The sequence below is a fragment of the Pectinophora gossypiella genome, chromosome 22 (assembly GCF_024362695.1).
Source record: "Pectinophora gossypiella chromosome 22, ilPecGoss1.1, whole genome shotgun sequence".
Taxonomy (NCBI): Eukaryota; Metazoa; Arthropoda; class Insecta; order Lepidoptera; family Gelechiidae; genus Pectinophora; species Pectinophora gossypiella.
This window is the reverse complement of record NC_065425.1, coordinates 10,221,573-10,245,578: the sequence shown is the minus strand read 5'-3', so window position 1 is coordinate 10,245,578 and position 24,006 is coordinate 10,221,573. Positions and strand designations below refer to the sequence as shown.

The window sequence follows — 24,006 nt, the reverse complement described above, 5'->3', positions numbered from 1 at the left end:
GGAGTCCTACTACATTATGGTTACTGATAAATATATAATTGAAAGAGTCGTGTATTAGGTTCAAAACAAATTATGAAATCCTTATTACTAAATAAAGACAGATCTAAAACTGAAGAAAATCATTTTCTTTTTTTCTATTTAACTTCAAGAAAAACTTCCCGACATTTTATCACATTTTTCTGACTTCACAGTGTGCTTTTTCATACAAATCCCAGAGTAATTTCGTGTTTTGACGTTTAGTAATGAGTAACTGATTTGACTTGTTTGAAATTAGCCTTTTATATATTATCTAGGACCAACTGATAAATAAAACCAAAGTTGATGGATCAAAGTTTTTAATGTAAAGTTCACATGTTACATTAACTTCAATCTTTTACATTTTGCAATTTTTATGTTTTTATTATACAATGTCAGCTCTGTTACCTAAAGAGCTATCTGTGACTAAGTTCTTTTGTAACCTATTTTGTTAACTCTTTAAAAAATGAGAAAGCAACTCGACAAGACCTGCATTAACAATTTTAGAAAATACCATTATTTTAAAAATATGACAAGGTGTATCGAACACCTTATTTACTATACATAATATAACCCTATAATTGCTTTTCTGACAAAATAATGCATAATTTGGGATAGACTTTTATACATTAATCATAGGTAATATCGCCAATGTCCTAACGGTAGGCTACAACACTTAACCAAGCCCACCGAGAGAATTGACATCAACCATTACACTGCATAATACATTACACAAACTATAATTAGTATGGGCAAAAGAGATAAAGCATTCAATCGAGTCCAGGATGGCTGTATAGAGGATTTCCAAAGTCACTAGACAAAACTAAAAAAGTGTTCCACTCACATTGTAACTTTTACAAAGAATGCAAGACATGATTTATTAAAAAATACATTTATTCAGGAACACAAAACAGTAAACTGTATTTTGAAATTACAAAATAAAACTGGTTTTGAGACACTTCTATGCCTTTGGAAACCCTAGCATTCGATATCACTTGGGGTGAGCAAATAAAAACTAGACAAATCAGTGTGGGGGAAGTTTAGTCAGTTTTTTTGTCTGCAGCTTTGGTTTCTGTCTCGGGTTTCTTTTCTTTTTCATTTTCCTTCTCCTTTTCTTTTTCATCGGTGACTACTTCCTTAGCCTCTTGCTTTGAGGCTTCGTCGAAGTTACCAACGAGGTTAGGAACTTCATCGTCCTCTTCGAGTGGCTTGGGCGCCGCGACGCTCGAAGCTAACCTCTTAAGTTGATTTAATCCCTCGGGCCCGAGCTGGCTGAGGATGCCAGGGAGCATTTCAGCGATTTGCTTGGTCTCTCCATGCCCTGTGATAGCGAAAGTATTCGCGGCAAGGGAGGCCTGCGCTTTCGGGTTGTTGAAGTGTATCACAGTGCCATCTTCTTTTATCATATTCACCTCTTCGATTCCAGGAATAGTGTTCACTGACAACTTTTTCAGCGACGACTGGAGTTTCTTGTCGTCTGTGGCGGCCGTGGCGTGGACAACCTTCTTCTTACGCCTCGGAGTGCCCTTACCGCCGATGCGGACCTGAGACTGCAGTTTCTTCAGTTTCTCGGTGTTCATTTTGTATTTTTTACACGCGGCACCTGTCGAAGAAAACGCGACGCACTATTTAGTTACGTTTATTTGTTGATTTTATACACGATCACAATAGTTTTCCATGTAACTTGATCGTACGCACGTGTTTTGAACACCGGTTAGTTACAAAGGGAAAATGGTGGATTTTCGATAAGTTATTTCTGTTCTCCGCGCTCTTAGGGATGGCAGCACCGGTAAAATAAGTCAATTCACTCAAAACCTTTATAAATAATTTCAGTAATATATGAATGTATATATTTTTTTAAAGTATTGAAAATAGCTTTATGCATTTAGTATTTAATTTGGAGTCTAACATATTTTGTTAATAGTGTAAATCATAAAAATCATAGGATAAAATTATAATTTTTAAAACACGTTTTGTTAAGCTTATGCGTAGAATGGAACAAATTAACGACATCTGTTGTCAAACGATAAAACTACAACAATGGGAATCGTCACAGCAGCTCTGAAGCTTTTACGGTTTTTCAGTAGATGGCAGTGTATTTATTTACTACATAGTGTCATAGATGGCGCTACTAGTACCGTTTCTGCGAATAAACTTCACCCATATTTATTCTACTATTTAGTTTGCGTAAACCGTGTCGTACAGTAATAGCCTAGTTGAAATTAACTTTTCTATTTTTAGCTTGCTTTCTTTTGCGTCCTCACAGGCGTCTGCGTTCAGCTGCTTGAAATTCTAGGATAGCCTAATTAAGAGGAGAGTCCTTTCCAACATGATGGTGATCGAATGTTTATCTATGGGCGATGTGATGGTATTTGATAAGCCATCATAATGGTTCTTCATATCCGTCTCAGGAGTTAGGAATTCGTACTTATTTAGAAGAAAATGCGAAGGAGTATTTAGACAAAGTCGTCTTTCGATTATAAATACATATGTCTGTACCGTCGGTGAAAAGTAATACAAGTCCAAAATTCAAGTTTTGAGAAAATCGAGTTTAAAGTTAAAAATATTCTAGCTCGCGACTTATAAGGAATAATGGAACAGAAGTTAGATGTGTCGATAGGTGATGATGGAAGGTTTCTTTTCTAATATTTAGTTATAATTAGAACCTAAACAGAAATGGTAGAGGATCAAAATAAATTACATGTATCAGTTGACACCAACTTTTATACTGTGTAAATTGATACAAGTCTACTTATACCTTTTTACACACATAACTATACAAAAGTCATCGTTGATATATCATATTTCAATTAATAATTTTACAGTCTTATTCTACAAAAAACAAAATGTCTTGGAAGAAAGTTTATTTCATAAAGTTGTAGAAAGGCAAAATTATATTTATTTTCTTTAAAAAGTAAAGAAACGTAACTTATATCAATTGACACAAACGATAAACTATAACGAATTTGTGTCAAGTGGTTTAACATGACTTATTTTTTCGGTTTTATTGTGTAAAATGATACATGTTTTTACGAATTTCTAGTAATAAATACATATAAAGATGGTACACGTATATATAGTGTAAGGTGGTGATAATAAGATATTTTTGTTATGATTTTACTCTCAAAACTCATAAATAACCGGTCAAAACCACCACTGCTGCCCGCTACAAACACATTTTGTCCACTACACTACGCCCACTATCAAAACCACTTTTGGTTCATTTTTGCAGTCAAAATCTTACAAATTCAATTATGATAATATTTCCACCCCTAACAAATGAAGGTAAGAGGAATCATATTAAGACTGGTCATTAGGAATGTTTCGGGCTAGCCTGGCAGTATGGCCTGGAGATAAAGGTGATGTACCTACGTACTTTTAAACCAAAATCACACAAACCGGTAAGTGTTACTTCTTTCCCGCTGAAACTATTTAAAAGATCACAACTCATTCCACAATCAAAATCCCCTAAAGTAAAGTAAAATTCGATATTTCGAATTATCAAAATTCCCGGTCTAATTGTAGCCCGCAACATTGACAGAACGATAAACGGAGTCGAATCAATGTTGAGGATAAGAATAGGTAGTGAAAATGAAGATCATTGGTTCACCTCCAAACCTATAGGTTACACAGGGCTATCCTCAGGGTAGGTCTTATCACCTTACCATGGTCTGTTATGGTTAAGCTAAATGAGCTCGTTTCCGCAAAACTCTACACGTAAGCACACGTGGGGGACTTTCCGCGTATCCTCGCGTATGGACCACTATTGTGAAGTGGGCAAACTTCCCACTATATCATCATCATCCTCCTGCCCTTATCTCACTCTAGGTGGGGTCGGCACAACATGTATGGGCAAATGTCCCATCTTCTTCTTCTTCTTCTTCTTCTATCGTGTGGATTGTGAGGTGAATTACCAACCCCATCAACCCTGGTGTCAGGGTTATAACTGAGCCGCCATAGGCCCATGACTTGACTCAAAGAATATTCGAATCTCCCATATGTAATGTTATTTGAATGGGCTCAGTTTTCCGCATAAACGCAAGTGGTCCATTATGCGTGCTTTTATTGACTATGTAAGCCAACTAACTCCTTTCAGAAGCTCAAATACCTCCTGGGATTTTTACAAACTTTGGGACTTGGTTTAATTAAGGGGTTGCGCCCGTGGTGTTGCCAATTATTTATTCTAATCTAATCTATCCTACAAGATCCCACTGCTGGGCCTCCCCTTCCTCTTTCCATTTTTCACAGTCCTGCGCGTAATTCTCTCTTACGTAATCAAAATACAGAAAAAATATATTACTGGTGGTGCTCAAGAATTCAGAGTAGTTATTCTCTTTATAAAAATGAGGAAGCTCGACAAATTTACACCATTCAACGTGTTTGAGAAACTGGTAATCTTCTCTTGAGAAGATGTGGCAGATCCCGATGCTGCCGATGCCGAGCTGGATCCCAGTAGGACCTTAAACCCAAAAGTATGTACGATCATCTACGGCTGTGTAGTTTCAAAAATACCACTACCGGCGCTTGCATCAAAGATCTAACCAGCGTGTATTGAATGGCTTGCATATTAATTGGAGCCATTATTTCACGTCTACAACCTCCTTAGCAATGAAGGCAGCGTTCAATCTGCCACCGCTTAACCTGCATGTAATCAAGAAAACTATGTAAAACAGCTATGCTTCGAGGTAAGGGAAGGAGACTAACGACAGTTATGACAAATCTCAAATACCTCTTGACTAACCATGCCATGGTGATAACGACGCCATGATCAGGACCCACAACTTATTGAGGTACTGTAATTAAGTACTACAAGGTGGTTATAGCAGAAAGAGAAAAAACACGGTTTGGTCTGAAGTACTAACTTGACGTATACCCATTCGCAATGCGGATTAGATATGGTTTGCTGTGGCTCTAGACAAAATGTCTTCCCATAGACAGGTTTATGCGGAGGTCACCCTAAGAGACACACTGGTGGCGCATGGAATCGAACTTGTATGTATCATTATACACGACACGTTATTGATATCCAAGATCGTATTTTCTGAAATATTTTGATATATATTTATTTATATCACTTTTCACGAAAAAATAAATTTGGTGTTTGATGTTACAACTAAAATTATATCATTAAACACGGACCGTGAGAATTCTAGGATTGCGTGTATTTTAATATATGTTGAGTTGCATTTACTTACACCAAAATATTTAATGAAAATCTTCATTTCACTTTAATGCAAGTTAAGATGAATTATGTTACACGTGTTATAACAGCATGAATCCTTCACAAACAGTACTTATATCACTGAACACAAAAATTATCTCCGTATTTATAATAGCTACAGTTACGAGAATTAGACAGAAAGAAAGAGAATTTTTTGAAAATGAAGCGTGTGCTAATAACTCAAAAGTGATACAACTCGAGTTGTATTACTTTTCACCGACGGTACAGATGTGTCTCTGTCTAATAGGTATATGTATTATGGCCCACTAAGACCTCTGGCCCTCACCAACCCTGGTGTCAGGGTTCAGGGCTCATGTAAGGGCTACGTATACATATTTATTTTTATATAAGTAGCCTTCTGAAGCACAGATCATCTGTCTTGCATGTGTGCGTATAGTCTATTATTTATTATTATAGTTTTCTTTAGATTATGGTTAGGTATATTTTTAGTGTATATGGATTATATTAAATTGAGTATTTATTAATATATGTACGTATAGTATAGAATATTTATTATATTAACTTTAGTTTTACTTTTAGGTATTTATTTATTTATTTTCTGTTGCACCATCCCGCATCCAAGTTGTAAATGTTTGTCTCCTTTTGTTGGTTGCCTGGAAGAAATTGCTCTAGAGCAATAAGGCCGCCCAAATTGTACTGTATTCATGTGTTATGTCTGATTGTTGAAATTTTAGTTCTGTGCAATAAAGTATATTTGATTTGATTTGATCATCTTTCGGATAATCGGGTGATCAGGACCGATCGTCGTGGAGATCCTTGGGGGAGGCCTATGCCCAACAGTGGGCGTCGTACGGCTGATGATGAAAAACTCTGTAATAACATCAGGAATGCAATAAATATCTTATTAGAGCTTGTACGGACATAGGATATTTAGGTAGGTAATCAAAAAATATTTCGGAGGGTAATTTTTTTCAATAGATCAGTTTTTTTGCCGTTCGTTAATATTACTTACAAAGCTAATAAAAATCACAAAATGCGTAGGTAATCGATTATTATGCAATACTTACAAAAGAAAATTGACTGCGGACTATGCAGCGTGGTGTTTATGATCTTAGCTTGAAATGGGCAAATTAAGAAAAAGCAAAAAGTCACTCATATTTTTGCCGCCAAATCGATGACAGATGTTTCGCGCGGGTGGTCGTTCAAAATCTCTTAATCCTGCCTGTTTAGATAACTAATGAGATCCGTTCAGAAATTATCTTTACATGCACATTTTAACTGAATTATGTCACTAACTAATCCGACGTGTAAAAAGTTACTTTAAGATTAACGGACTAAGCTGGTATATTATAACGGTTTTTGACGTGAGATTAGATCGAACATAATTACCATTTGCTTGTGCGATAAAAAATACGCAATCGTTATGTTTTTAACATTGAAAAAGTATGATGAACCAGCTAATAGTAGGTACTTTTCTAGATTTTATCGGGTTTAGTTTAAATTCATTACCATAGGTCAAACTGACACCATAGCCATAGATACGAATCGTCGTATTCATCTTTCTTGTCTTCTGGGGGGTTAAAATGGCCACGTCGAAGCAATTCATCTAAGAGCACAGTAACCTTTATGAAAAAATAATCTAAGCAAGCAATATTGCTATTTGACATTTGTTTGCATTGCGCACTTCATTTTGTATGCGCAAATGTCAAATTGCAATATTACTTCCTTAGATGAATTGTTTCGATGTGGCTATTTTAACCCCCCTAATCACATAAGTGGTTCTTCTGTCTTATGCGATAGGGACTATTAAGCGTATATTATCGTCGTAGTTAAGACAACGTAAACGCTTTTTTCGAAAAAATAACATTACGATGTAATGTTTGAAAAACAAGCTAGTTACAAAAATGTAGTTTAATTTTTACGCAGATTGTAATTAATCGAAATAAATCGAAGTTTCGTTGAAGAGAATCACATCAAAATGTGGTTTTTAAAAAACACGCTTAAGATGTTTTTATTTTACTATTATGACGCAATATTAAGTTTGTCAAAGTTCTAAAATTCTCATTAATGCACGCAACATTTACAACACAACAAACCATATCTTTTAACTCATCATCCCAACCTCTTAGCTACGAAAATAACCTCGACAATCTTCACCATGTTATCTTGTAATAAATATTTATCTGCTTTTACTAAATGGACTACAAAATGGCGCCTTATAAAGCTGTCAACGCGCGATCGTTTCGCGCCATATTTCTGGCAATATGACAGCTATTAATTCCTGAACGAACTGTTGAACTATTTGCTAAAACGTTTTTGAACGTTCATGCGCACTTAGCCGAGGTGCCGATTGATGTACAGTCGCTGACGCAAATTAATTATGACTAAGTAACTTATCAAGTTATCAGGCGTTGGTCCCGGTTACTACTTACTGATGAAGTATGTAGTCGTTACATGAGCCGTGTCAGGGGCCTTTGGCGGCTCAGTAATAACCCTGACACCAGGTTTGTTGAGGTTGGTATTCCACCTTACAACCCATACGATAAGAAGAAGATCAGTCCGTATTAGGTAAGGAGATCACACAGGGACCTATTTTAGCATCACATGACAGAACTTCTAATCGTGTGGATTGTGAGCTAGATTACAGACCTCATCAACCATGGTGTCAGGGTTCAGGGCTCATGTAAGGGCTACGTATATTTTACATAAGTAGCCTTCTGAAGCACAGATCATCTTTCGGATAATCGGGTGATCAGCCTGTAATGACCTCACCAAACTAGGGACCACAAAGTGTTTTTTGTGACATGTCCCAACCGGAATTCGAACCTGGGGCGTCCGGTTCGTAAGCTCAAGGCTCAACCACTGGACCATACAAGCCGTTTTATAAATGAATAGCGACCCGCCTCAGTTTCGCTCGGGTGTAATGCTGAGGAAAAAATGCAATTATTTACGACACCATATTAAAACCTCAAAAATAACAGTATTTCTCTACTATTTAATGGATGTTATTATACATATAAACCTTCTTCTTGAATCACTCTATCTATTAAAAAAAACCGCATCAAAATCTGTTGGGTAGTTTTGAAGATTTAAGCGTACATAGATATATAGGGACAGAAAAAGCGACTTTGTTTTGTACTATGTAGTGATATTCGAAGGATATTTTTTTTTCTGATTTGGTCAAAGAAGCTTGAAACCTGTGTTTCCATTATTCCACTTCTCTCGACGACAGTACAAATGCTGAGTAATAAACTAATGCACTTAAATTTAGTCTCAGTTATCAGTTTATAACATTTTTATGATCCTGTTTTAGTGTTCCATTGATTTCCTATGTTTTGAACGGTTTGAGTAATGATTTGATGAATTTTGCCGTAAAACAAAATAAACGTTTGATATAAATAAATATTCGAGTGGAATATTGTTGATAAATTACTGTTGTTTCAAGCAAATGGATTTGAATGGAAAGTGGATTAAATATTAAAGGCGTGGGGGTTAAAAAGGCCGAATCGAAGCAATCCATCTAAAAAAAGCAATATTGCAATTTGACATTTGCGCATACAAAAGTAAGTGCACAATGCAAACAAATGTCAAATAGCAATATTGCTTTTTTTAGATGGATTGCTTCTACGGGGCCTTTTTAACCATCCTGCTATTCTTTACCCAGTAGACCATGAATGCTGTTGAGCGTTGGGCTGACGATCTGGATGTCCAAGTTCGATTCCCAATGGGGACATTGTCGAGGTCACTTTATGAGACTGTCTTTTGTAAGGACATTGCAGGCTTGAATCACCTGATTGTCCGAAAAAGTAAGATATAATTCCGTGCTTCGGAGGGCACGTTAAGCCGGTGGTACCGGCTACTAGAAGTAACCTACCAACCGGCAGTGGAGCAGCGTGGTGGAGTATGCTCCATACCCCCTCCGGTTGATTGAGGGTACGTCTGTGCCCAGCAGTGGGACGTATATAGGCTGTTTATGTTTTCTTTATGTATGTTTAAATTTTGCCTTTGTTTAACCTTCTAATTACATGGATAAACCCTTGTTACTAAGCCCCTAACCCCCCCCCCCCCCTAAACCCCCTAACCCTTGTTGTTAGTTCTAAGCTAGTGAGAGAAATAAACATTTTTTTTTACTTATTACACCCAGGTACATCATTCCAATCATTTTTTATATATGCCTCTGACATTATCTTATGTTGTTAAATAATTAGTTATGTACCGAGCAACGAAAAATAGTTAATTATGGACGTTTTATCTGGACAGCGCCCTCTCTATTTTTGTTGTGGAACGTAGTGTAGCCTGAAAAGTCCCTCATTAAGTGACAAATTAGGTACGTTCTATATCTTTTTTCTTCTTTCCGCCAAACGTCAAATTCAAAAATAGAACTTTACTATAAAAACGATTCAAAGATTCGAACGCGTGTGTTCTAACAATCGTCGATTCTTTTTTCGAATTCATTTCCCGCGTACTAATTTATCAGTTCCTTTTCAACTAGGAGGTAAATTCTCATAGTGGTTTTAGTAAAAATCTACATTGCGGCTTATGCATACTTATATCAAATCACGACGTAATTACTACTTACTGTAATTGTACTTATGTTTTTATTCGTATGTTTATGTCCTTTGTATATGTCGTTGTGCAATAATGTTGTTATTGATTGATTGATTACTATAGAGGTGGGCAGAGCCGCAAGCCGCTACCTTCCACTTGCTAATTGACCATAAAATAAAGAATACTACTGCTACAATGGTAACTCTCCGCTCCGCATCTATTTGTATCAGGCGTCGACCTCACGCCCTCTGGGTTACTTTAGTCCCCGGACACTTCATACAAAAAACCTCGTTTTACACAGACACTACACATTTACGTTGCCGTACACGCGCAACTGTGTGTGTGATGTTTGACGCCATACGTTTCAAGTCTAAACTATGTTCGAGGGGGGTGAGGTAAACCTAGCTCAGACGCTGGTGGGGGGCGGAGAGTTGCCGTTGTAGACGCTGTGTTATTCCTTATTCTATGCTTTAGTCTTAAGTGGCCGTAAGCTGCTAACGAGTAAGGGGGAGAGCGCGGATTGTCTCGCTCGCACGTATTGAGATTTTGTATGGAGTGTCCAGTTTGTGATTTGACCAAGTATGGATGTGATTAACGGTATGGTGAAAGGTAATCAGTTCATCGCCCATTATAAGTCCGTCATGTTATAAAGGATAAAAGGATCTTGTCAGTTTCTACGACATGCTCGAGCAGATAAGCAGTTCAACGCGATTTGTTTTCTTCTTCTATCGTGTGGGTTGCGAGGTGGATTACCGACCTCATCGACCCTGGTGTCAGGGTTAATATTGAATCGCCAAAGGCCCTGACATGATTCATGTAATGACTACGTACTTACATCAGTAAGTAGTAACCGGGACTAATGGTTTAACGTGTCTTGTGATCAGTCTGCAACGTCTTAACTAAACCAGGGTTCACAAAGTGTTTACAGAAATGTCCCCACCGATATTAGAACCTAAGCCCAACTTTCAACCACTGGACGACAGAGAGAGATTTTTTTTATTCGCTCCTAGTAAAGAGGCAATGGACACGAAATCTATTTTCACAAAGTGAACTAGTTAACATCGTCAACGTCTTGTGTTTTGTGGGTTCTGTCGTTTACCCAATTATTAAGGTTCGTTATCATTCTGTCAGAAGTTAGAAGTTCAGAAACAACTCTAAAATAGACTCATTTTGAAAGTTTTTTGTGGAAATTATAGTTTTAGGGAAGTGTTGTTTACTTAATTGATGACAAAGTGTGAATGAGTTTGGGAATCTCTTTGGTCGGTTTATTTTTTCTCATTTCGATATCGGTGCTTATTTCTGCAGACACCATCTAATTTTATTTTAGGTTTGGTATCCCTGTCATTTTTTTATCCGCCGAAAAAGAAAGGGACAGATGATTGACAGCTGAGTTGTATTTTTTTTCGTTTTGGCATGACGCGGTTTGCATATTTGCCACCGACAAGCTGTATTTTTTCTTTATTATTGTGAAAAGAACGGAGCCGCCTTTTAGAAAAATCACATTAGGGTGTGTTTTGTTGGTTTTTGATAACAAAACTTTGCAATAGACAAGCTAGGTAGTTTCAATTCATCGGGCTTAGCACCGTAAGCACGCGACTCTTTCTCGCTGCGACAGAGATCATCTGTCTCTTTCTGTGCAGTACTGTGAGAGAGTGACGGGTGATGTATGTCGAGGCGAGAAAGAGTCGCGCGCTTACGGTGCTAAGCCCGATGGTAAGATTGTGATCTTAATTTTTACCCGAAATGAAATGAATTGAAAGAAATTGACATTTCGCCTCACGCCTATTTCCAAGATAGCAGACTTTTTTTTTTGGTTTTTGCCCCGAGAAGGAGCAGGCAAAGGAACAGCCATATAGCCTGGTCATATGAAATAATTGAAATATAGAATTTCATTTGCTTCGATCCTGACACACTTCTCTTGCTTCGTCCACATTCATCAATCGCTTCTTCATAAACGCACGCCGGTTCAGAGTAGATCGTACATAGAATGTGATTTTGCAAAAAGGTCCTTACGTGGCCTAACTTAGTTTAAATTCAATCAGAGGAGTTAAAAAGGGGCTTTTTGGCGGGAGACGGGAACGGGACAGTTGCTTTCTTCATTGAATAATCTAAATAATTAATACGAAGTGGTGTTTTGTGGTTAATGATCGCATTAAGTTAATCGGAAGACATTCGCGAGTGTTATTATATAGGAGTATTCAATAAACAAAGTGTATCTGCCTATTTTCGCTTCGTGGCAGGAAGCCGCTTCATAACTTGAAAGTTTATGCGGACTTTTGAGTTAATTCGTTTGGGGTTCGGAGTAGGAGTCTACTCCGAGGGTGGGGGCTTAGGTTTCATCATCATCATTTTTCATCATTTCATCAATCATCAAGAAAAAAAATACGTAAGACATGGCTGTATGGGCATAGTTCCCTTTGCCTTACCCTTCGGGGAAAACCAAAACAAAAAAAAAGGAGTTAAAAAGGCCAGGCTTTTCGGCGGGAAACGGGAACGGGACAGTTGCTTTCTTCATTGAGTAATCTAAATAATTAATACGAAGTGGTGTTTTGTGGTTAATGATCGCATTAAGTTAGTCGGAAGACATTCGCGAGTGTTATTATATTGGAGTATTCAATAAACAAAGTGTATCTGCCTATTTTCGCTTCGTGCCGGGAAGCCGCTTCATAACTCAAAAGTTTATGCGAACTTTTGAGTTAATTCGTTTGGGGTTCGGAGTAGGAGTCTACTCCGAGGGTGGGGGCTTAGGTTTCATCATCATCACCTTTCATCATTTCATTAATCATCAAGAAAAAAATACGTCAGACATGGCTGTATGGGCATAGTTCCCTTTGCCTTACCCTTCGGGAAAACAAAAACAAAAAAAAATTAAAAAGGCCACATCGGAGCAATAAGGGACTTTCCTGGCTACGTTCCCCAAAAAAACTGTTGATGGCGCTGTACAGTTTTGTCTTCGTGTCTGAAGACCAGAGTACAGGATATAACAATTTGAAAAAGAAATGCAGCCTTATTATTAAAGAGTTTTTACAGCGGGAATATTCACATTTTGGAAACATTCCCAGGAAATGGTACTTCGGGTATCAACTTAGACATTTATCTTGGTACAGTCATGAGCAATATAATGTACCCACTTTAGGACTCTGTCGCACTAACATATTTGACATTTAGTGAGACTTACAGTTCAATTTGTCAAAAAAGTTAATGTGACATGGTACCAAAGTGTATACATATTAATGCTCGTGACCGTACGTCGATAGGGATTACGACGACCGTATGTTTAGGTACTTATGTACATTTGTACATATAATAATAAAGGCGAGGGCGATTGAAAATAAAGCGTGTGCGCAATATCGTTACAAAATGTAGGAGCCATAAAACTCGAACCGGAACTACGTGTAAACAAACATAGCCCTAACAGATTCTATGGGATGGAAAACTTCGGTTTGGTCATGCTAAAATACCCACTATTTTTAAGCTTACCTGTACTGTCTGATTTCTTTGTGTGTTTCATTCTGTGTTCTATTGTGTACAAATAAATAAATAATAATATTAATATAACATTTACAATGTACACGTAAAGTCATGAGCAATATCATGTACCCACTTTAGAACCCTGTCTGTTAATAACTCAATTGACTTGGCCGGAGTAACACCCACCGTGTTCGTAACAAAATCCGCGTAATATTTCCGAGAGTTTGTAAACGAATATCGCTCCCCGCGGATCGATTTCTGAACGACAAAATTTTTGGCGCGGAAAAACAAAACGGCAGCCATTTTGTAAAGGTCTTTTCTTCATAAGCGAACCATTTTGAGCAACGGGTCAAAAAGAAATGGCCGAAGGTAAAAAAGGTTCAAAAGATTGTTTTCGTAAATTGCTCCCGCACAAATAGATTGAAATTTGTTTCTCCACGCCTTTCTTCTTATTTTATTTGATTGGTTGAGAAAACTTGTGGCCTCTGGTATTTGGTAAAAGATAAAATATTTTCTTAGGTCTTAAAGTATTTTATGTATCTAATAGGTAGCTTGATTAGCAAACCAAAGGATCTTCAAAACACGAGTACCCAGACGATATCTACAGGATTGAATAATGAAGATAAAAACTAAAGCTCAAATGCAGGCGGCAGCACTGTTGAGTGATCCTAAATTTTGACAGTTCTCAATTCAATTCAATTCTCAATTATTTATGGCATTCCATGTAGTACAATGTACTACTGTAGGGCACAGCAACGTTGAAGGGAAGAGAGGAAGTGTGTATTAAATTAAAACTTATCATTTAAAAATTCGTCTACAGTATAATAGCTCTTTTTAATTAGCATTGTTTTTAGATTTTTTATAAATAAATTAGTTTTAGTTTCATCTCTTAAGTAAACACACTCCGCACTGTCCAGCTAGATTTCGCTTTAAATAGCCATAAAATGCAGAGCAACGTGGAGTGTATCCCTTCTGAAGGATGAGCTACGAAAAAGAACAGTCATCAGCTGGAAAACGGCAGTTTTAATTCGAAACTTCTAAAATTTCTTCTTAGTGTAAAAATATAACTAAAAAAATAATATGTTCACTCAAATAGCATGTGGAATCAAAATTTAAGAATTCTCAACAGTAGTGACACCAGGGGGGTTAAAATGGCCACATCGACGCAATTCATCTAAAAAAGCAATATTGCAATTTGACATTTGCGCACGTAAAAGTAAGTGCGCAATGCAAACAAATGACAAAATGCAATATTGCTTTCTTAGATGAATTGCTTCGATGTGGCCATTTTAACCCCCCTGATCGAAAAAATGTGCAGTTTTAGTGCAGCACACGGCCTATGTGGTCCGGTGGTTTGAGTTAGGCTCACGATCCGGAGGTCCCGGGTTCAAATCCCGGTGGGGATACCTCACGAAAATCACTTTGAGATCCCTAGTTTGATTATAGGACATTACAGGCTGATCACCTGATTGTCCGATAGAAAGATGATCCGTGCTTCGGAAGGCACGTTAAGCCGTTGGTCCCGTTTACTACTTACTGCTGTAAGTAAGTAGTCGTTACATGAGCCATGTCAGGCGCTTTTGGCGGCTCAATAGTAACCCTGACAACAGGGTTGATGGGGTTGGTGATCCACCTCACAACCCACGCGATAGAATAAGAAGAGCTCAGCCACAAATGCCTTCGCATCTGCACACCAGGAGCCCGCAGCTTCCACCGCGAAAGGCACGAAAGTATATTACCTGGGTGAGGGCCGAGCATAGTAGTAGTTTTTATTAGTAATTTACATATCATTTCAAAATCTCGTATATCGTAAATTGACTGTGTAAATAAATTTCAAAAAAGGAAATTCAATTCGATGTTTCCAATAACGTTTTCAATTTTCCTCTGGATTTTCCTTTTCCACTACAATTTTCCGTTTTCCAATTTTACAATAAAGTGTTGGCGATGGGATTTTATTAGTTTGTCTTCAGTCCATTCCGTGTTTACTGTCGCAGACGTATTGAATAGGATTGGTGGAAGTTCTCCGTAGGGCTGGTTGGTTCGACCCTGTTTGAAGTTTCGGTTTTAGAAAATGTTTAAAAGACTGATGGTTAGTTGTTCAGACCATCTTCTTCTTAACGGTTGGGCTCAAGATCCGGAGGTCCCGGGTTCGAATCCCGGTGGAGACATATCACGAAAATCATTTTGTGATCCGTAGTGTGACATCATTCTATACATAATGTGATCCAAATATCAAGCAACAATTAAGTTTATATATGCTTCTGCCCTTACCTTACATTTTTGAATAATTATGTCTCCCAGCAACGAGAAAATAGGTAATTATCACGTTTGCTTGTGTGTTTGGGGAACGTTCATTGGAATGTCCTTCATTAGGTTTTGCACGGCTATGTCAATTATTGATTCCGTCAGTGCATTAAGTTGTAATTTACGATTTTAAAAAAAAAACATGACTTTTTCTAATAAGTAAATATTCTACTTTTAACATCAAAACCGGCCTTAAAATTATCCATCTAAAATCCACTTCAAACCTTATGCAAATAATGCCAAACCAAAAAGGCTAAAACAAAAAGAATAGCTAAAACATTTAAAAAAAACAAAGTCCCAACTGGAACAACACCCAAGGATCTATCCATTTGGAATTTATTACTTTTCGAAAATTGCTTTTGGAACGATAACGCTGTGATTGGACGGTCGGGTTACACTTGTTTATGTTACACGTTATGTTATGTTACATGTTATACACTTCTCATCAAAAAAATCGAAACACCTTGCAAGTTTACGTTTTGTCAGGATTATCAGAAAAATGTGTACATTTAGGAATAAATGTTAAATGTCGTTTAATAGTGAGTAATATGAGCTTATCAAATCTTAATGTCAATGTTCTAAATTTAAATGAATTTTTCATAGGTTTCGTATTTTGTTAAATGAGTCATTTTTATTCCGTATGGAGTATAAAGGAAATGGATAAAACAACACACGTAAATGAAAAAAAAAGCTAAAAAACGTTTATTTAATAACTTGTATTCCCTCCCCGAGCTCTAATTACGGTTCTTCATCGATCGGATGAGAGTCACGATCACATGCTGTGGTATATTGTCCCATTCCTCTTGGATTGCATCTTGCAGCTGGCTAAGTGTTTCTGGGGCAGGATCTCTTGCTCGAATTCGTCTCTTTAATTCATCCCACAGATGTTCAATGGGATTCATGTCCGGGCTTCTTGCTGGCCATTCCATAATAGAGATATCGACTTCGTTAAGATAATCTCGTACGACGCCCGCGGTGTGAGCCCTAGCATTGTCGTGCATGAATATGAAGCCGTTGCCAATAAAATGTGCATAGGGCATCACATGAGGCTCGAGACACTCTTCGACGTACCGATGACAGTTTAGTGCAGGCAGACGTGGCCCAGACACGAAAGCAAGCTCTGTCTTACCGTCGGCGCTGATTCCTCCCCAAACCGTCCACGAACCGCCACCATAGCTGACCTTTTCTTCAATGCAGCATTGTGCATAGCGTTCTCCGTCTCTTCTGTAGACCTTGTTCCTTCCGTCGTTACCATACAGCATAATTTTACACTCATCAGAAAAGAGAACTTTGCTCCACTGTAGGTATGACCAATTTAGGTGCTCACGTGCAAAGTTAAGGCGCGCTCTTCGATGGTCTGCAGTTAATTTCGGCCCATTTGCTGGCTTATGCGGTACCAGTCCACGATCCTTCAACCTTCTTCTAATTGTAGAGTCACTTACAGCCACCCTTCGTACAACACGAAGCCGCTGCTGCAGTTGAAAAGCGTTAAGGCGTCGATTTCTTAAAGAAGTTGTTACAATAAATCGATCATCTCGCTCAGAAGTGACCCGATTCCTGCCAGATCCTGAACGGCGCGTGAACAAACCAGTCTCCCGATAACGTTTATAGACTCTATGAACAGATGACAGGCTTAGATGCAGTCTTGCAGCCACAACACGCTGACTAAGGCCAGAATCCAGCAATGCCACAACTTGGGCTTCTGTGGGCGAAGTATTCATACGTTTTAGAAAAAAAACCTTTTTTCAGACGTCCCAAAGTCACAGTATTGAAATAAAAAACAAAAAGTTTAAGGATAGGCGCCAATTTTTAGTTTTTAAACGCTAAATGTACTCCAACCCTAAACACACATTTGTCTCAAAACAGTGATTAATTTCGTTTATAAGATAAACAAATGAAATTCTAATTTTGAATTTAGAATTTTCGCTTATTACTGTAATGGCCAAACTGCCAGCTATACATTTATGTATTTTTTTTCATCGTATGAATTCTTTTTTGTGTTAAATTCGGACAGAAACAATGAAAACGGAAGTGTTTCGATTTTTTTGATGAGAAGTGTATATTGTTATGTTGGTAACATTGGTCTCGAGGTAGCGATTTGAGGTCAGGTTTCAACTTCAATGGGGGACTTTCCAATCGACGGCCTCCGTGGCCCAGTGGTTGAGCGTTGGGCTCACGATCCGGAGGCCCCGGGTTCGAATCCCGGTGGGGACACAACACAAAAATCACTTTGTGATCCCTAGTTTGGTTAGGACATTACATGCTGATCACCTGATTGTCCGAAACTAAGATGATCCGTGCTTCGGAAGGCACGTTAAGCCGTTGGTCCCGTTCACTACTTATTGCTGTAAGTAAGTAGTCGTTATATGAGCCACGTCAGGGGCCTTTGGCGGCTCAGTAATAACCCTGCACCAGGGTTGATGAGGTTGGTTATTTTCTCATTACTGGGGTACATAATTATTAAAAATGTAATGTAATGGCATAAGCACATATAAAACTAATTGTTGCTTGACATTTGGATCACATTATGTATAGAATGATGTTGCTATCTATATTGATTCTCTTTATTTTGATCAGAATAATAATGGGTGGAAGATGTCTTGTGTCTGGGTGTAATAAAAAGGGTCGTCATTTATACCTAAAAACAAAGATAGAAGATGCATATTGTTATGTCTGTTATCCATGAAATTAGAAGTTTAAACGAAGAAAAAACTTAACAACGCCATCTATCGTGTTTTTGGGGAAAGTCGATTGGACAGTCCCTCATTGGGTGTACTAGATTCAAGATAAATTATGAAATTTTGATTATTAAATAAAGACAGATCTAAAACTAACGAAAAACATTTTCTTTTTTCTATTTAACTTATTTACGAATTTTAATCAAGAATAACATAATAATAAGTCCGACATTTTATCACGTGTTTCTATGTTCATACAAATTCCATAGTAATTTCGTGTGTTGACGTTCAGTTTCCAAACTATTTTAACTTCCAAACTATTTAATAAAAAATCTCTTTCTCCTAAATGAAATACCAAACATACTTATTGTTGGAGGCGATGGTTGCTCCGGTAAATAAAACTCTTCGATATGTTGTTAGAAATTGGTGCGAATTCCTGTATAAATACCATCAAATTTTATTTTAAGTTATATCTGTCATTTTCTTATCCACCGAAAAGGAAAGGGACGGGTAATCGACAAGCATAAAATTTATGGAACACACGTCAATTTTAAGCACAAATCTAAACCAACCGTCTAAAAATTTTACATCAGTCAATAACCCGACACAGTTAAGTAGACAGCACGTCAAACGGATTGCATACCAGCGACGTACTTTTTTGATTCGCCCGGGTTATTCATTCATTTACTCATTCTTCCTAAAATTAAGAGCTGTGAATCATCTGTCCCTTTCCTTTTCGACGGATATGAAAATGACGGATATAACTTAAAATAAAATTAGGCGGGGCCATTGACTGTATTTAATAAAAAACTAGGAAATATTTACATATAAGTTAGCAAGATAAGAAAACATACCTCGTCGGCAAAGTCCGTGGCGTAAAGCCTGGAATATTGCCATAGCAAAATATATTACGGTAAAATAATATAAGACTTTTGATGTTGCCAACTTGTTTCCTGAAGACGTCCAAAAAGCCTTCATTTCATCGCAATTTCTACCTCTCTCTCTCTATTTAAGAGCTGCGCTCTTGTCGGTGGAGTAATCGCCATTCCTCTCTTCTTCCCGCCAAAACCTTCACCTCCCGATACGACACGACCTGCACCTTCTCTTTTGTTTGTTTCATAAATGTTATCCTAGGTCTACCCCTTCCTCTCTTTCCTTCAATTTTTCCTTCTATAATGCTGAATTGCGTCGATGTGGCCATTTTAACCCCCCTGTTCAGGATAAAAAGCTCTCAGATTTACATCTCGCCAATAAGGAGGTGCGAGAGGGACGGAGGATGCAATCCATCGTCTTACAATCCCATTTTCGCCAAGTATCACTCCTTTAGTAAATACCCTCCCTTGCTGGGGTGGTTGGGGGAAAAAGTAGCTTCGTTTGAAATAAGTGTTAGGTACTTAGGAATTTGAGATACTTATCCTTAGAAAAGCTTCAAAATCAAACCAAATGCATTTATTGTATAACTATAGGTAAATAAATACATGTCATATGCTTATGTTTATGGCATTCTCTATGGTTTATCTAGGGACGATACTGAAAAGTATCGGCATCCGAAGGACGTACTATACGATCCCGACGACTCGATTACTCTAGCCATAGAGGCAGCCAATCAACTCGCGACACCAAACACTTCAGGACCACGATACCGACCCCGCCGACGTGCTCGACGACTTCCCTTAATCAGCGCTTATCGCTATCGACCCACTAGGGTCGATTAATTCTTTCAAATATTTCTCTTCTCAGACGACGCCCTGAGCCGGGGTTCGCGCCCAACTGGGCACCCTTAGGCCTGTTGTCTTAAACGTTGCACCGGGTGAGAGCCTTCAGCGCTCCCCATTTGTCCGCCCAAGTAGATAATGCCATCTGCGGCAAATCTACAATAAGTCACGTAAAGTTTACCTTTTCAAGTGTACAATATTCATTCAGTACGATCTACTCTGAAACGGCGTGCGTGTATGAAACGATTGATGAATGTGGAAGCATGGGAAGTGTGTCAGGATCGAAGCAAATAATTCTATGGTCTCTGCTTACCCCGGTGGGAAATAGGCGTGAGTTTATGTGTGTATGTAAGTATGTGACTTACATTACACAATATTTTTTCTTTCAGTGTCTCTATTAACCCGTGTTAGAACAGCATAGCGTTGTAAGAAAAAAAAACTTTTTTTTTTAAATTGAGAGGATGTATATACTAAATACCTCTGCCCACCCATTCGGGAATACAAGCGTGATGTTATGTATGTTGTGAACATAGCCTCACGATTGGGGTAGTCAGAGGTACATCCATCGCAAGATGAACTAAGTACCCACACCTCACCGAGCTTTCTGTTAGACCAACATGATAGGTGAGTCGAATCGCCGTCTATAATGGTCGAGCCGACTGTGTCAGTTATAGTTATTATAACACTATGTGTATGTTATGTTTTAATTAATCGACTTCAAAAAAAGGAGGTTATTATTTTAAATACACCAATCAAATCTCAAATTCCGCGATCATAAAAACACGAAAACCTAATAACAGAATTTTATATAACAACCAATGTACCACATTTACCGCAAATAAATGATTTGATTTGATTTATATAAATAGTTAAATGTACTTATTTCATGTAGGTAGTTCTTTTAATTATTTATTTTGTTAGAATGCACTAACCCGCTATTATTATTTTTCCTGTACCCAAAGGTTGCCTGGAAGATTTTGCTGCGTGAGCAATAAGGCCGCATGTTGTGCTTTTCTGTATACCCACTGCTGGGGCACGGGCCTTCCCTATGGATGGATAGGGGGATCGGGCCTTAAACCATCACGCGGGCCCAGTGCGGATTCATGGTTATTAACGACTGCTAATGCAGCCGGGACCAACGGCTTAACGTGCCTTCCGAAGCACGGAGGAGCTCGAAATGACAACTTTTTTTTGTGGTCACCCATCCTATGACCGGCCTTTGCGAAAGTTGCTTAACTTCAACAATCGCAGACCGAGCGCGTTTACCGCTGCGCCACCGAGCTCCTCAATAAAGTATTTTATCTATCTATCTATCAGAAGTGTTCGGATCCGATTTTTTCCCCCACCATCCTGTTAGGGGGGGCACTTATCTCCAGACCTCTAGGGGTGGGGTCGGGGGTGGAGTGTGTCCTCCATTATCAAGCTGTTAAACTAACATCCACAGGGACCGGGAGTTTGATGTTACAATACTGCGAATGTTACCATCGCTTTTGTTAATAGGTATTCATTAGATGTTTTCTCTTCTATGGTGTGGGTTGTGAGGTGAATTACCAACCTCATCAACCCTGGTGTCAGGGTTACTATTGAGCCGCCAAAAGCCCTTGACATGGCTCATGTAACGACTACTTACTATTCACATACATAAATTGGAAAAACATACACCCTCACACATATAAATTCATCTTAACTCTGACCCCCACACATACACACTCACATACATAAATACATATGCACTTATTTTGTTACTGATTTATTATCGCTATGATTACTTCTACTATTAGACTCGCATATCTACACTAAACTCGCATACTCATACATTCATATTACTACTTAACACACACACCCTTCGCTCTAATACTTAGATGTAAGTTTAATTTTAAGTTTCCTTTGGCAAACTATGCGCCAACATCACATGTACTTACCCATTTTTTTACGGTTTCCCAAGATACAGGCTCCGCCTAGTTTGGGAACCTCTGTTCATTTGGTTATATTTTTAATATAAGTACCCATCCTACTTTATGTGTCTCATTGTATTGTTTTCTGGTAATAAAAACATTTTTCATTTTTTATCAGGACGGACAGGATCAAAACAGCCTCCGTGGTCTAGTGGTTAGAGCGTTAGGCTCACGATCTGGAGGTCCGGGTTCGATTCCCGATGGGGACATTGTCGAAATCACTTTGTGAGACTGTCCTTTGTTTGGTAAGGACTTTTCAGGCTTGAATCACCTGATTGTCCGAAAAAGTAAGATGATTTTCCCGGACGTTGACGTTGGTCCCGGCTATTAGCCGTAAAAACACCTCCACCAACCCGCATTGGAGCAGCGTGGTGGAGTATGCTCCATACCCCCTCCGGTTGATTGAGGGGAGGCCTGTGCCCAGCAGTGGGACGTATATAGGCTATTTATGTATGTTATGTTATTTTTTATCAGTAAGTAGTAATCGGGACCAACGGTTTAACGTGCCCTCCGAAGCACGGTGATCACCTAATTGGGTAGTTTCCTAGGTAGTTTATACTTTGTCCCCAACGGGATTTGAACCCGGGACGTTCGTATTGTGTGCTCAAAGCTCAACCACTGGGTGGAGACCGTTATTATTCCGATTAAACAGCACATTCGTGGTATTTCCCGCCCATGTTTTTGGTGCTATATCTACCACGTACGTGCCTCATAGCGGCGACGGTTAAATGTGTCATTACTGCTGAGTAGTTGCCTACAGGGTGTTTTATTAATGCCGGAATTTATATATAAAATTAAATAGAAATGATAATAATAAAAAACAGAATGTAAATCCACCACAGGCTTCGTCAGTACCAACATTCATATTAAAAAAAAATAAGGGAAAGCATATATTCAAATCATACATAATAAAATCCGTCAAACTTCGTCAAAAAAAAAACAACAAAAAAAAACCCAATAATTAATTAATGTCGTCTGAGTAGCGTAGTTTCCAACTAGTCAAATCAGTTACTTTTTACTAAACGTCAAAACACGAAATTACCTACCTACTATGGAGTTTGAAAAAGCGCACTGTGACGTCATAGAACAACGTGCCGAAATGTCGCACTTTTTATTACTTTTCTTGATTAAAATTCGATTAAAAAAAAGAAAAAGTTTTTAGACAGTTTTAGACTTGTCTTTTTTAGTACTTAATCAGAATTTTATAATTTATCTTTGATCTTGGCTCTTTGGATTTGACGGGAAGAAGAGAGGAATGGCGATTACTCCACCGACAAGAGCGCGGGTCTTAAAGAGAGAAATCTTTGACCTAAGAAACTACCCAATTGATCAACGGTAGTGGGCCGACAGAGGTAGGCGATGAATTGGGTAGTTTCCTAGGTCAAAAATAAATTATGAAATTCCTATTACTAAATAAAGACAGATCTAAAAAGGTCCTAATCCTGTCTATGTAAAATTCTTCGATCTGGGCAATTCCACTGTTGGGCGCAGGCCTCCCCTCAATCAACCGGAGGGGGTATGGAGCATACTCCACCACGCTGCTCCACTCCGACTTGGTGGAGGTGTTTTTATGGCTAATAGCCGGGACCAACGGCTTAACGTGCCCTCCGAAGCACGGAATCATCTTACATTGTGTGTTAGTGATTCAAGCCTGAAAAGTCCTTACCAAACAAAGGACAGTCTCACAAAGTGATTTCGAACCCGGACCTCCAGATCGTGAGCCTAACGCTCTAACCATTAGACCACAGAGGGTGTTCTTCGATCTGTATGTCAACTTAATGACGATACATCGACCCGGCTTGACAATGTTCGAGTCCTGTCCGAGTCAGAAAAAACAAAATTTTTCGGCTTGTTTTTCTCTTCGGACACATGTTGACTTCTGGATACTTGTGGCTAAGGTCTGTCTACCCCATTATGTTTTACTGTCGTCAGTTTATGACTTTATGTTTGTACTTGTGTAAAAATTAAAAAGTAAAGAATCGATCGAATACAATTCCATTCTTCTTCTATCGTGTGGGTTGTGAGGCGAATTCCCAATCTCATCAACCCTGGTATCAGGTTATTATTGTGCCGCCAAAGGCCTCTGACATGGCTTATGTAAAGACTACTTACTTAAGTACATCAGTAAGCAGTAACTG

General features: G+C 38.3%; 2 protein-coding genes across 2 annotated transcripts in view; both read right to left on the bottom strand.

The window, feature by feature from the left end:
- Positions 1-24,006, bottom strand: part of LOC126377187 (homeotic protein empty spiracles-like) — a 352,173-nt gene that overhangs the window by 109,078 nt on the left and 219,089 nt on the right. The window lies entirely within an intron of this gene.
- LOC126377228 (transcription factor BTF3 homolog 4) lies at positions 319-1,812 on the bottom strand. The gene is made up of 2 exons (XM_050024932.1): positions 1,714-1,812; positions 319-1,618 (listed from the first exon to the last, which is right to left on the bottom strand). The coding sequence occupies exon 2, from the start codon at positions 1,593-1,595 to the stop codon at positions 1,056-1,058; it is 540 nt and encodes a 179-aa protein (XP_049880889.1). The 5' UTR covers positions 1,596-1,618; positions 1,714-1,812; the 3' UTR covers positions 319-1,055.